The sequence below is a fragment of the Chelonia mydas genome, chromosome 1 (assembly GCF_015237465.2).
Source record: "Chelonia mydas isolate rCheMyd1 chromosome 1, rCheMyd1.pri.v2, whole genome shotgun sequence".
Taxonomy (NCBI): domain Eukaryota; kingdom Metazoa; phylum Chordata; order Testudines; family Cheloniidae; genus Chelonia; species Chelonia mydas.
In genome coordinates this window covers 3212535-3227576 of record NC_057849.1, presented here as the reverse complement: position 1 = coordinate 3227576, position 15042 = coordinate 3212535, and the positions used below count along the sequence as shown (strand labels likewise).

Below are 15042 nucleotides of genomic sequence, written 5' to 3'. Positions count from 1 at the left end.
TGCAGAGCTTTCCCCTCCTGTGAGCAGCTGGTTCCCTTTCAAAGCAGAGCCCCCAGCTAGCTGCGCCTCACGCAGCCGGTGCCCAGGTGAACCCGCTGTCTGTGCTCACATGCCCCATGCAGGACTTGCCCTTCTGCCCTCCTGCGGCTCATCTTTAAAGCCTCAGGCCCATTGGGTGGGGCAGAAGGGGCAGACCTGGCCTTAAGGGACTCCGTGGCCATGGCCTGTGGGAACCTGTCCTTTGCGGAGGTGCTGCCAACCTTGAATAAAGCTGTGGGTGTGGCTGGGGACAGCAGAGGTCCCCTACATGTTCAGTGCGGGGAGCTGCAGGCTGCGGTGAGAACCCAGGGGATCCGGCAGAGGGTGCTCCACCTCCTGGGAATCAAACCAGCATGAAGGACCACAGGCCGGGTCAGTGTCTGGGGAGCAAGGGCCATGCACGCGATGCCAGGGCCAGCAGGGCCCAGGATCCAAACAGGTCAGTCACCCTGCCACTGTGGAAACCCACCTCAGCCTTGCTGAGCAGCAGGGCCAATAAACACACTTGTCTGGGTCTGCAGAACAACACGGCTTCGACTTTTCACTGCTCCAGAACATCCTTGTCACTTGTCATTTACACGGGCCCAGCCAAGATCAGGGCCTCCTTGTGTGAGGTGCTGTGAGACATACAGCTGGAGACCGTCCTTTCCCCAGGGACCTCAATCCAAACTCGGGTTGCCAACCATCCCGGTTTCACCGGGAGTCTCCCAGTAAAAGGCTCTATCTCCTGGAGGCTACTGCAGCCAAACTGGGAGATTCTAGGCACTAAAATTCCAGTGGCACAGCGGGGCTAAGGCAGGCTCCCTACCTGCCCTGGCTCAGTTCCACTTCCAGAAGCAGTGGATTCGTCCCTGCAGCCCCAGGGGGCCTCCAGGGGGTCTCCGCACACTACCCCCACCCCAAGCATCAGTGGTGCAGCTCCCATTGGCTGGGAATTGAGGCAAAAGGGAGATGTGGGGGTGCCTGCCAGAAGGGGCAGGGCGCAGAAACCCCCTGACACCCCCATCTAGGGGCTGCTGCCAGAGGGATGTGCCAGTCGCTTTTGGGAGCCAGCTGAAGTAAGCACCACCACCCCTGGCCCCTAACGCACCTCAACCCCCTGACCCAGCCCAGAGCCTGCACCCCTGCTAAAAACTGGACGCAGTACTACAGATGTGGCCTCACTAGTGCTGAATAGAGGGGAATAATCACTTCCCTCAATCTGCTGGCAATGTCCCTACTTATACAGGCCAAAATGCTGTTAGCCTTCTTGGGAACAAGGGCACACTGTTGACTCATATTCAGCTTCTCGTCCACTGTAACCCATAGGTTCTTTTCTGCAGAACTGCTGCCTAGCCATTCGGTCCCTAGTCTGTAGCGTTACATGGGATTCTTCTGTCCTAAGTGCAGGACTCTTCACTTGTCCTTGTTGAACCTCATCAGATTTCTTTTGACCCAATCCTCTAATTTGTCTAGGGCCCTCTGTATCCTATCCCTACCCTCCAGCGTATCTACCTCTCCTCCCAGTTTAGTGTCACCTGCAAACTTGCTGAGGGTGCAATCCACGCCATCCTCTAGATCATTAATAAAGATATTGAACAAAACCTGCCCCAGGACCGACCCTTGGGGCACTCCACTTGATACCGGCTGCCAACTAGACATGGAGCCATTGATCACTACCCGTTGAGCCCCACAATCTAGCCAGCTTTCTATCCACCTTAGAGTCCATTCATCCATCCCATACTTCTTTAACTTGCTGGCAAAAATACTGTGGGAGACTGTATCAAAAGCTTTGCTAAAGTCAAGGAATAACATGTCCACTGCTTCCCCCTCATCCACAGATCCAGTTATCTTGTCATAGAAGGCAATTAGGTTAGTCAGGCATGACTTGCCCTTGGTGAATCCATGCTGACTGTTCCCAATCACTTTCCTCTCCTCCAAGTGCTTCAGAATTGATTCCTTGAGGGCCTGCTCCATGATTTTTCCAGGGACTGAGGTGAGGCTGACTGGCCTGTAGTTCCCAGGATCCTCCTTCTTCCCTTTTTTAAAGATGGGCATTACATTAGCCTTTTTCAAGTCATCCGGGACCTCCCCCGATCGCCATGAGTTTTCAAAGATAATGGCCAATGGCTCTGCAATCACATCCACCAACTCCTTTAGCACTCTCGGATGCAGCACATCCAGCCCCAGGGACTTGTGCTCGTCCAGCTTTTCTAAATAGTCCCGAACCACTTCTTTCTCCACAGAGGGCTGGTCACCTCCTCCCCATGCTGTGCTGCCCAGTGCAGTAGTCTGGGAGCTGACCTTGTTCGTGAAGACAGAGGCAAAAAAAGCATTGAGTACATTAGCTTTTTCCACATCTTCTGTCACTAGGTTGCCTCCCTCATTCAGTAAGGGGCCCACACTTTCCTTGGCTTTCTTCTTGTTTCTAACATACCTGAAGAAACCCTTCTTGTTACCCTGACTGAGGTGAGGCTGACTGATCTGTACTTCCCCGGGTTCTCCTTCTTCCCTTTTTCAAAGAGGGGCACTATATTTGACTTTTTACAATAGTCCGGGACCTCCCCCAATCACCACAAATTTTCAAAAATAATGGCCAATGGCTCTGCAATCACGTCAGCCAATTCCTTCTGCACCCTCAGATGCATTAGATCTGGACACCTGGATTTGTGCATGTTGATTTTTTTGTAAATAGTCCTTAACCTGTTCTTTCACCACTGAGGGCTGCTCACCTCCTCCCCATACTGTGTTGCGCAGTGCAGCAGTCTGGGGGCTGACCTTGTCTGTGAAGACTGAGCCAAAAAAAACATTGAGTACTTCAGCTTTTTCCACATCGTCTGTCACTAGGTTGCCTCCTCATTCATGCAGGGTCCCACACTTCCCTGACTTTTTTCTTGTTGGTAACATACCTGTAGAAACTCTTCTTGTTACCCTTCACCTCCCTTACTAGCTGTAACTCCAGTTGTGTTTTGACCTTCCTGTTTACACCCCTGCATGCTCGAGCAGTATTTTTATACTCCTCCCTAGTCATCTGTCCAAGTTTCCACTTCTTGTAAGATTCCTTTTTGTGTTAATCTCACCAAAGATTTCACTGTTAAGGCCTTTCTTGTGGACTCAACTGGTCTACCATATCCACAACATACTGAATGGGCAATAGCCGGGCTGTTGTGATATCCCTGGGGTAACCAACAAAAGGTCTATTGTTGATCCTTTATTGTAAAGGCAAACCGATCTTGTGAGTCCGGGTGTAGGGGAATGGCAAAGAAACAGCTGTCCAAATCAATAACAGAAATATTTAGATGTGACTTGCACTTTTTGTATGACCTGTGTCATATCGGCCACCACAGGGGCCATAGGGATTGTGCCCTTATTGATTCTTTTATAATGAATTGTTAGACACCAAGATTGGCCTTCTGCCTTCAGTGCTGGCCACACGGGGGTGAAAGGGTGAACCTGGTTTTCAAATGACCCCTTGTTGCTCTAATTCCTGGATGCTTTGCACCAATTGGGCCTCTGCCTCTCTCGGGTAACAATATTGTTTCTGGGGGAGGCACAAATTCCCCAGCCATCTTAACACAAGCATTATTTTTACCACAATTCTGTTTTTTGTTTAGTTCACACTGAGGGGAATTTCAAGCGCCGCTTTTCAGCTTGTTGGGCGGTAAGTGCAGCTACTGGTCTCTCTCTCCCTTTTGTTAACATAACATCCTGCCCAACTTTTCCTGAATGGGGAGGGTGAATTTCTAACTTCCAAAGGATACCTCTAGGCATATCAATTACCACATTGTTTTTGAACAACCAGTTGGATCCCAGAATAATTTAATCAACCATATTGGGAGTGTGGATCAAATCACCTAATGTCTTAAATCCTTGTACCAAAAAGGGGACTTGGGTCCATTCCCACCTGAGACTAGGTTTCCCTTGAAAGGATTTAAAAGCTACTTGTTTATTTTTTTTTCTGCTTTTGGGGCTGTTTTGATTAAAGATACAGTGGCTCCTGTATCTATTAAAGCTAGTGTAGTGGTATATCTACCCTGCTGAACATACACACAAGGCCATCCCCCCGGATCCCAGAAGACTCTGCCTATGAACTGCCATCTCTGAGCCCCTACTGGTGGTGGGGGTTCCCCGTTCAGTGGGCCCCTCTATTCTTGTTCCAGAAAAGGGAGTGGGTCCGGGAGGCATTGCAGTGAGGAAGAAGAGGGTGGTGCACTCGGAGTTAAGTTAGCCACCTCTTAGGTGGGGTTTGCAACCTCATGGCTTCCCTGACTAGTTCCTGTGTGGGGGCCCCATTCCACTGTTCTCGGTTTGCCCCATGCTGCATTAGTGTTCGCCAGGCTAACGGGTGAGCCTCATTTTCCGTAAACCCACCTCCTTCATTTGATTGCTGGGAGGAGGCTGTTTGATATTGCCAGAAGTCTGGGTATAACTGATCTCCTCATCCCCCCCAGTTTCCCTCTCCACGGGAACGGCCCCTTGTGTATCCTCCTCAGGGTCCCGGGATTCCCTTTGTGCCACTCTCATTGTTGTATGTAACGGCTGGTTCTAATGCAGCTACACAGGAATCTCTTTCCTTTTTTATAGTGGGCTGTGGTCCACAATGGGTAGTTATTTGGTGGACCAAACCTCTTAGTTCCCCGTAGGTTGCTGGGTGACCCTCTTGCCAAATTCCAAGTCTCCTGGAGTAGTAGGGGTTAGGGAAGCAGCACAGTCTCTTAAGGATTGTACTCTGAATGCCACTGTATCCAGCGTGGTGGCGCTGCCCACTGGTGGTAAGCCGGCCATTACCTGTATCAAACCCCATCAGGTTAAATAATTCTCGGGGTGCTCATTGGGATCTTGGGTTGTGGCTACGGCTCGTGCTACAAAATTGTGACTGTTCTCGTTGACTCTAATCCTATCTAGGACCCTCGAATCTCTGAAGCTGAGTGAGCTGTAGCTCATGAAAGCTCATGCTCAAATAAATTGGTTAGTCTCTAAGGTGCCACAAGTACTCCTTTTCTTTTTGTGAAGCTGCACAGACACTCATCAAGTGGCGGACTTCAATTGCATTCAGCTCTTCCCTTAATGAGAGCACAAACACATTAGAACACCATCTGGAGAAATTGTTTCTCTTTAGGGGGCCCCAAATTATCAGCCATTGCTTTTAGCTCAGTGGCTGATACAGGGACAGTGGTGACAGTTGTATTTCCACTACCCTCTGTAGGTGGTGTGACTGTAGTTTGTCGTATGGCTGTGATAGGGTTTTGTTCAATAGATTCCAATCCCTGGGGCTCATTCCATATATCTCCATGCCAAGTTTCACCAGGGGCCCATTCTCCCTCCCATTTGGCGATCTCATCATATTGGGCTTGGCCCCATTCTCCTGCCGTCACAACCTCTGCTTGGCAGGTGGCAAGCCCCAAACTTGTTTTGAGATATTTAATACTAGATTCACAGCAGTTGTGATTGGCAGGGGCTCTATCTTGTTCCAACATTAGTTTCCTTACCATTCCTTGCAAAACCTAGTTTTCTTTTTGTATTTTTTTTATTTGTTCATATAACTCATTTTCTTTAATTTTAACTTCTTTTAGGGTATTTTTGAGAATGTCCAACTGGCTTTGGACTCTGGTGGCCAGTATTTTCTATCTGTCAGTTTCTCGTTCAGATACACCAAGTTTCTCATGCAGTGTGATGTTCTCCTCTCGGCAGCTAGCCAAGCAGAGGAATGCCTCATTGCATGCTTCCCACAATAGCCAAATTGCAGCCGAGTCCCTTTTTATTGGGGTTGATGGTCTGTAGACCAACAGATATTTTTTCCAATCTATCTTCCAAATCAGCTACAGTATGGACGTCAGGTAATGCTTTTTCAGTCCATGGGCCGTGCCCAAACTTTTGCAAAATTTTCTTAAAAGGAGTATTTTTCTGTATGAATGGTAATTTTTTTCAGCTTTCTTTTTAGGGGACTCTTTTCGCCTGAACATATTTACTTTATTAATTTATTTTACTCTTATAACTTTTCCATGCCCATGCTTCTTCTGGGACTTACACAACACAAACAGTCTATACCGACTAAAAACATTGACTGACAGAGCAGGAGGGAGGGAAAGCTAAGCCCACACCTTTGGGGCTCAATCCTGTAATGACCGAGGGTATATTCACCTATTCAACTTTTTTGTTCCCAACAGACAGGTAGGAGCAGCGAGGACTCTAATCCTCCCCTTAATGGCCCAGTATCTCTACAACCACGAGTGTATATACCTAGACAGTTTGTATGAACAGTTTATATCTATATGTATCTATATATCTCTATAGTTTTCCCTGACAGATGGGTAGGAGCACCAAGGACTCTAATCCTCCCACTATGGCCCAGTATCTCTACAACCGGGAGTGTGCACACCTGAATGATTGATCAGTTTATACGTATGGTATACCTTTTAGCAATATTTAGCAGTATTTTCAACAATCACAGTGCGTGCCTTCCCCCTTTCGCAATTCTCCACCAAAAATTTTATGCTTATAAGAAGCACACGGGATCTTTTTCAGGGGAAAAGGCAATACACCGTGTTTATTGGAGATACAACAATTAACATATGCATTCAATCACACACACACACACACGCACTCTGTCCCACCAGTCGATGTTATAGTTACCAGACCAGAGTCCGGAGCAACGTAATGGCCAGCTAGGTTGATCACGGGTAGGGAGGACCCGGGTTCTGTCGGTCGCAACACAATGCTCCAGGGAAGTCTTGGCAGTCCAAACCCAAAGTTTCATGACAAAGCACCCTGTTTATAAAAAGAAAAGGAGTACTTGTGGCACCTTAGAGACTAACCAGTTTATCTGAGCATGAGCTTTCGTGAGCTACAGCTCACTTCATCGGATGCATAGCATATCGTGGAAACTGCAGAAGACATTATATACACACAGAGACCATGAAACAAAACTTCCTCCCACCCCACTCCCCCGCTGGCAACAGCTTATCTAAAGTGATAAGCTGTTGCCAGCGGGGGAGTGGGGTGGGAGGAAGTTTTGTTTCATGGTCTCTGTGTGTATATAATGTCTTCTGCAGTTTCCACGATATGCTATGCATCCGATGAAGTGAGCTGTAGCTCACGAAAGCTCATGCTCAGATAAACTGGTTAGTCTCTAAGGTGCCACAAGTACTCCTTTTCTTTTTACGAATACAGACTAACACGGCTGTTACTCTGAAACCTGTTTATAAAGTGATCTCTCGTGAAACTCGTGGCGAACGGGGGAAGTCCCAGATGACTGGAAAAAGGCTAATGTAGTGCCAATCTTTAAAAAAGGGAAGAAGGAGGATCCTGGGAACTACAGGCCAGTCAGCCTCACCTCAGTCCCTGGAAAAATCATGGAGCAGGTCTTCAAAGAATCAATCCTGAAGCACTTGCATGAGAGGAAAGTGATCAGGAACAGCCAGCATGGATTCACCAAGGGAAGGTCATGCCTGACTAATCTAATCACCTTTTATGATGAGATTACTGGTTCTGTGGATGAAGGGAAAGCAGTGGATGTATTGTTTCTTGACTTTAGCAAAGCTTTTGACACGGTCTCCCACAGTATTCTTGTCAGCAAGTTAAGGAAGTATGGGCTGGATGAATGCACTATACGGTGGGTAGAAAGTTGGCTAGATTGTCGGGCTCAACGGGTAGTGATCAATGGCTCCATGTCTAGTTGGCAGCCGGTGTCAAGTGGAGTGCCCCAGGGGTCGGTCCTGGGGCCGGTTTTGTTCAATATCTTCATAAATGATCTGGAGGATGGTGTGGATTGCACTCTCAGCAAATTTGCAGATGATACTAAACTGGGAGGAGTGGTAGATACGCTGGAGGGGAGGGATAGGATACAGAAGGACCTAGACAAATTGGAGGATTGGGCCAAAAGAAATCTGATGAGGTTCAATAAGGATAAGTGCAGGGTCCTGCACTTAGGATGGAAGAATCCAATGCACCGCTACAGACTAGGGACCGAATGGCTAGGCAGCAGTTCTGTGGAAAAGGACCTAGGGGTGACAGTGGACGAGAAGCTGGATATGAGTCAGCAGTGTGCCCTTGTTGCCAAGAAGGCCAATGGCATTTTGGGATGTATAAGTAGGGGCATAGCGAGCAGATCGAGGGACGTGATCGTTCCCCTCTATTCGACATTGGTGAGGCCTAATCTGGAGTACTGTGTCCAGTTTTGGGCCCCACACTACAAGAAGGATGTGGATAAATTGGAGAGAGTCCAACGAAGGGCAACAAAAATGATTAGGGGTCTAGAACACATGACTTATGAGGAGAGGCTGAGGGAGCTGGGATTGTTTAGTCTACAGAAGAGAAGAATGAGGGGGGATTTGATAGCTGCTTTCAACTACCTGAAAGGGGGTTCCAAAGAGGATGGCTCTAGACTGTTCTCAATGGTAGCAGATGACAGAACGAGGAGTAATGGTCTCAAGTTGCAGTGGGGGAGGTTTAGATTGGATATTAGGAAAAACTTTTTCACTAAGAGGGTGGTGAAACACTGGAATGCGTTACCTAGGGAGGTGGTAGAATCTCCTTCCTTAGAGGTTTTTAAAGTCAGGCTTGACAAAGCCCTGGCTGGGATGATTTAACTGGGACTTGGTCCTGCTTCGAGCAGGGGGTTGGACTAGATGACCTTCTGAGGTCCCTTCCAACCCTGATATTCTATGATTCTATGATTCTATGATCTTCCTTCATTGGGACCAATGAGTTTTGCACTGTCATACTGTAATCAATTGCTGTTTGACGAGTGATTGTTTTCTTAAATTGTATTTTTTATTCTTTATTTTATTTTTTTTATTAGTCTCTCGGGGAGTTACCCCATGGTGGTTTTGATCACAGCCATCTTGTCCCGATTGGTAGGTGCTTGCCTTATTTTTAGAGTTGACAATCTGCTCTTCTTGACAAATCAATAGGGGCGTGTTGCGATCTCCTGGTACCTTTACGTCCGGTTTTGGTTTTTTCCTAGAACATCTGGTCCAGTGATGGTCTTAACACTTATCTTCTAACACACACATTCCTCATTCATACACAAAACAGGATTGATTTCCACAGAACATTTGAACAGGAGCATCAAATTGCAATGCAGGAGAAAACAATCATTGCATTCTTTTACTTATTTCAAAATGCTAATTTTAAACCTGCAACAAAGTGGTGACCCTAAATGTCTATTACTGCCTTGAAATCAACTTCAGACACATGATTCTGGCTGATTCATCTTTGCCAATGACACACTAGGCCATTCCTTTCTCCTTTTAGAAAGGGTGGCTGGCAGAATATGGTCAAATCATATAATTATATCATACACTAATACATTTAATACTGCCACATTATTACCATAACATTCCAGTACTACAAAGGTACTACTGTGGTGATCTGACCAGATGCTTTCTTTGGGCAGGAATGGAAGGTGGAGCCTACCCAGAGTCCATAGTGACATCTCTATGATCACATACCAACGTGAGTGATGGCAGATCATGAATGGGTCAGAGGCCATGATGATGAATGTTTTATATTCCTCGATTAAATTAGACAGGCACACACTGCTCAGATTCCTTTCTGATTGAAGATACGGAGAACCCTTTCCCGGATCTGTTTGGTTTTCACCCCATACACAACAGGGTTTAGCATGGGGGGCATCAGCAGGTAGAGATTGGCCCCCAGGATGTGGACATGGTCGGGGACATTGTGGCCAAAGCGGTGGGTGAGGAACGTGAAGAGGCCAGGGATGTATAATGACAGGATGACACACAAGTGGGACGCGCAGGTGCTGAAGGCCTTGAGACGGGTATCTGTGCACGGGAGTCTCAGTACGGCCTGGAGGATCATAGCATAGGACACAGTGATGACAAACAGGTCAACCCCCCCCACCATAAAAGCCACGAACAGGCCGTAAATGACACTGACTGTAGCATCCCCACACACCAGCTTCACCACGGCCATGTGTTCGCAGTATGAGTGGGAGATGAGGCAGCGCTGGCAGAAGGGCAGCCTGTGGACAAGGAGGGAGAAGGGGCTCACCAGAAGGATGCCACGTGCCAGCACCAGGCTCCCCATTGTCACTATGGCTGGGACAGACAGAATGCTGGAGTGCCGGAGGGGGCAGCAGATTGCCACATACCGATCCAAGGCCATGGCCATGAGTATTCCCGACTCCACTGACAAGAAGGTGTGGACAAAGAACATCTGGATGAGGCAGGCATGGAACCCAATCTCCCTGGAGCCCAGCCAGAAGATGCTCAGCATTTTGGGCAGGGTGGATGTGGCCAGTACCAGGTCAGTGACTGCCAGCATGGTCAGGAAGAGGTACATAGGCTTATGCAGGCTCAGATCATTGTATATAATGAAGAGAACAATGACATTTCCCAGCACAGCAATGACATACATGATGAAGAAAGAAAAGGCGATCCAGTACTGGGCCTCCTGCAGTCCTGGGATGCCGACCAGGAGGAAGGTGGCAGGGTGGGAGTGGGTGCTGGTGTTCAGACATGACATAGCATGTTGCTCTTCTCCTACCTGGGCTGGGAGAGCTTTCACCCTGTAAAGAAGCTGCAAAGAACCCATGAGGGCTGATTCAATTCCTCGGAAACAGGGGTGCAAGTGAGTTACTGAATATTGGATCCAGTTCCTCTGTTCCAAATACCAGCTCCAGTCCCAGGACAGCAACTTGCACAGAATCACTGGAGTTAGAGATCGTGGCAGCGCAGTCTGTCTCTTCAGGAGACTGGTTGAGAGGGTTTTGGTTTGTTTGTTTCCCGACTTTGAGATTCAGTTCCCTTTCCTGTTCTGGCTTACTGTGGGGCGTGAGGGGGAGAAGACCAAAGTGTGATGGGGAGGAGTACACTCTTCCTTGTTTCCTCTCTTCTTTGTTAATCAGTGCAGCATTCCGTCTCTCCCTTTCGATCCATCCCAGAAAACTAGGGAAAGGAAAGACAAATAGGCAAATGCATAAACCTGGGTGAAAAAAATCAGTGTGGCTGCTGGACTACTAATGCCTGAATGGGCCACATTAGCCAAGCCCTGCTGGAGACACAGGCGTAGCCACTTAGCAAAACCAGCCCCAGCTGGAGAAAACAGGATTAAAACCCCAGAAGCCTCAGGAGAAGGGGGCTAGTCAGAGAAGTTCTGATTCAGAGCTGGTTAGTGAGTCTCACATCAGTGTAGGCTGTAGTCTTTGTAGTGTTGTTTCTTGTAACAGTGGCGGGGTGTCTTTTCTTTACAATCGGACGTATTTTTGTACTGCGGTCATGGCTAGAAGACTCACCTGAGACTGAGACCCCATTGTGCTAGGGCACTGTCCAGTCCCTGACCTGAAGAGCTTGCAGTTGAAACAGCAAAGACAGAGACAAGGTGGGAGGAGAAACAGAGGCACAGAGCGATGACTTGCTGAAGGTCACAGAGCAAGTCAGTGGAAGAGTCAGGAATAGAGCTCGGGTCTCCAGTCCCGTACCTTAGCCGCTAGACCATGCTGCATCTCAACCCAGCTGCTTATTCGCTATGACAAAGATGAAAAAGGCTTTCAGGTGCTGGTTCTTAGACACTATGGCTAGATGCTGCTATGATCAGTGCTCCAGGCAATCTCTTTTTTCTAAAAGATCTGCTTTGGGTCCAATAGGAATTGACTCAGGGAATTAGCTCTATGACCTGTCTTATACAGGAGATCAGACTACACGTTCACAGTTGTCCTTTCTGTCCTTGCAATCTATGAAGAGATAGCATTCCCAACCAGTCCATATCCCTTGGCCAGTGCACGCTTGTTCCCTCTGGTATATTTTCATAAGACTTGTCTAGTCTAGTTTTCAATGACTCAGTTGACGGATCTTCCACCAGTTTGTTTTTCTGGAAGGCAAGTTCAATACCTACAGATCTCACCGTCAGGAAACTGTTCCTGCTGTTTATCTTAACTTTTCCTTGTCTTAATTCTATCTCAGTGCTCCTAGTTCTAGTTACTTAAATACATCTCCATTCCCTGTGTGGGAATGGACCAAAAAAGGAAAAAACAGAATACTCTATTCTAATTGCCAGGGGATGCTGTGAAGGTCAAAACTATAACTGGGTTCAAAGAAAGAATTTGATAAGTTTCAGGAGAGTAGGTCCATCAATGGCCTGAATAATGAATAATAAGAATAATAAGAATATAGCAGTAGGGATATATTAAAGTCCACTTGACCAGGATGGTGATAGTGACTGTGAAATGGTCAAGGAGATTAGTGAGGCTATTAAAATAATAATTAAAAAAACCTCAATAATAATGGGGGATTTCAACTATCCCCATATTGACCGGGTACATGTCACCTCAGGATGGGATGCAGAGAGAAAGTGTCTTGATACCATCAGTGACTGATTCTTGGAGAAGCTAGTCCTGGAACCCACAAGAGGAGAGGCAGTTCTGATTTAGTCCTAAGTGGAGCACAGGAACAGGTCCAAGAGGTGAATATAGCTGGACCACATGATAATAGTGACCATTATATAATAAAATTTAACATCCCTGTGGTGGGGAAAACACCACAGTGGCCCAACAATGTATCATTTAATTTCAGAAAGGAGAACTACACAAAAATGAGGAGGTTATTTAAACAGAAATTAAAAGGTACATCACCAGAAGTAAAATCCCTGGAAGCTGCATGGAAACTTTTAAAAGACATCATAATGGAGACTCAGCTTAAATGTATACCCCAAATTAAAAAAAAAGAAAAAAACATGGTAAGAGAACCAAAAAAGAGCCACCATGGCTAAACAACAAAATAAAAGAAGCAGTGAGAGGCAAAAAGGCATCGTTTGAAAAGTGGAAGTTAGATCCTATTGAGGAAAATAGAAAGGAACAGAAACTCTGGCAAAAGAAGTGTAAAAATATAATTAGGAATTTGAAGTACATCTAGCCAAAGACTCAAAAAGTATTAGCAAAAAAAAAAATTAAGTACAACAGAAGCATGAAGCCTGCAAAAGAACCAATGGGGCCACTGGACAATCAAGATGCTAAAGGAGCACTCAAGGACAATAAGGACATTGCAGAGAAACTAAATGAATTCTTTGCATTGGTCTTCATGGTTGAGGGTATAAGGGAGATTCCATTCATTTTAGGTGACAGATCTGAGGAACTGTCCCAGACTGAGGTGTCATTAGAGGCGGTTTTGGAACAAATTGATAAACTAAACAGTAATAAGTCAACAGCACCAGATGGTATTCGCCAAAGAGTTCTGAAGGAATTCAAATGTGAAATTGCAGGTTTACTAACTGTCATCTGTAACCTATCATTTAAATCATCTTCTGTACCAAACGACTGGAGGACAGCTAATGTGGTCCCATTTTTTAAAAAGGGCTCCAGAGGTGACCCCGGAAATTACAGGCCTGAAAGCCTGACTGCTTGAAACTATAATAAAGAACAATATTGTCAGACATATGGATGGACATAACTTGTTGAGGAAGAGTCAACATGGCTTTAATAAAGGGAAATCATGCCTCACCAAACTACCAGAATTCTTTGGGAGAGTCAACAAACACGTGGACCATGGGGATCCAGTGGATATAGTGTATTTAGATTTTCAGAAAGCCTTTGAAAAGGTCTCTCACCAAAGGCTCTTAAGCAAAGTAAGCAGTCATGGGATAAGAGGGAAGGTTCTCTGGTAACTGGTTAAAAGATAGGAAACCATCAAAGGCAATAACGAACATTAAAAACCATTTAAAGGTGAAAAAAACAAAACCTTTACAGCTAGACAGGGATTCACCCTGTCTGTGACTAGAAACAAAAGGCTGTTTTCAGTCTAGCACAGAGAAGGAAAAGCACTCTGTATTCATCCACTGAGGAAATGCCTTGCTGAGTAAGAGTGTTTTCATTAACATTTGGATCCTGGTTCTTGTAAAACCAGCCAGCTCTGCAACCAACTGAACTTTGTGGGTGTGAGGAAGAATTCACTTTATTAGATAGGAAAGATAATTAATGATAAGTGTAGACCCAATTTTGCATTTCATGATTTTCTTTTGCATTGTCACCATTTGTTTCTGTGACTCTCTCCTGTTTCTTGTTAAATCTTCTTTATTCTTTCTTAAATAAACTGACATTTCTTTTATTACAAGAGCTCACACATGCCACGTGTAATACAGGAGCAGTGGTTTGAGATAAAACCGGTAAACAGGGGCACACTGCTCCTTCGGGGGCAGGGAATCTGGGATGTCTGTGAGTAGCCAGTGTCAGGGGATGTATATCAGAGGGGACTGATTCAAAGGGACTTGGGGACTGGGGTGCCCCTATTGTTAACCTGCAAGGCAAAGTCAGGGCTGGCCTACCCAGAGGAGAGTACTTGAGTGGCTGAAGGGAAGGTGGTGTCCGGGAGCTGACTACCAGCCACCACAAGAGAGATTCCCTCTCACTGAGGCAGGGGCTAATAAGGTGACTCACATTCCTGGGTGTCCTGAGAACAGTCCCACAAAGACACAAACTGATAATCAAAATTCACAGACAGGCTGCTTGAAACCATATGAGCGTTTGATTTAAGACTTTGTATATTTTGACATATGATGTTGACAGTTTGTGTTTTAACTATTATAAAACTTTAACTTCTTGAATCTCAGCATCTGCTGTCATAACTTATTTATTGTCTGATTCCCTTCCTCCAATTTCCTGCAGCTGTGGAAATTTAAATCACTGCCACGGGAGTGAACCCCTCTCCCCACTACATGGGCTGATCTTTTCCCTTATATGCTCCTGTAAGCCAGCAGAGCCCCCCCCTGCAGGACGGCTAAAGAGACTTAGCCATGAAGAAGTCAGTTTCCCCCAAACCCCTGACTCACCAGCAATCCCTCTTGCAATAAGAAAATGCGAATTCAGATCATCAACTCAGAGGACGATGAACCTGGCTTCAATGGCACGAGACTCCCAGCTGCAGAGGAAAGAGAGTGGGAATAGCTTTATATACAGCCGGTGGGTGTCCCTATGGGGCTTCCTCAGCAGCTGGAGTCTCTCTCTTTGGACCACTGCCACAGTTGAGGGAGCCTAAATATACACCCGGAGGTGAATGGTGTCAGGAAAAA

General features: G+C 46.4%; 1 protein-coding gene across 1 annotated transcript; it reads right to left on the bottom strand.

Annotated features, from left to right (window-relative positions):
* Positions 1–9388: 9388 nt before the first annotated feature.
* LOC102943916 (olfactory receptor 52R1) lies at positions 9389–10509 on the bottom strand. Its single transcript, XM_007055903.2, has one exon. It carries the CDS (start codon positions 10507–10509, stop codon positions 9562–9564), a length of 948 nt encoding a protein of 315 aa, XP_007055965.1. The 3' UTR covers positions 9389–9561.
* Between the last annotated feature and the right edge of the window lie 4533 nt (positions 10510–15042).

What these genes read in the sequence shown, in the direction of transcription:
- LOC102943916 (XM_007055903.2), bottom strand. Translation starts at nt 10,509, where the DNA reads ATGTCATGTCTGAACACCAGCACCCACTCCCACCCTGCCACCTTCCTC.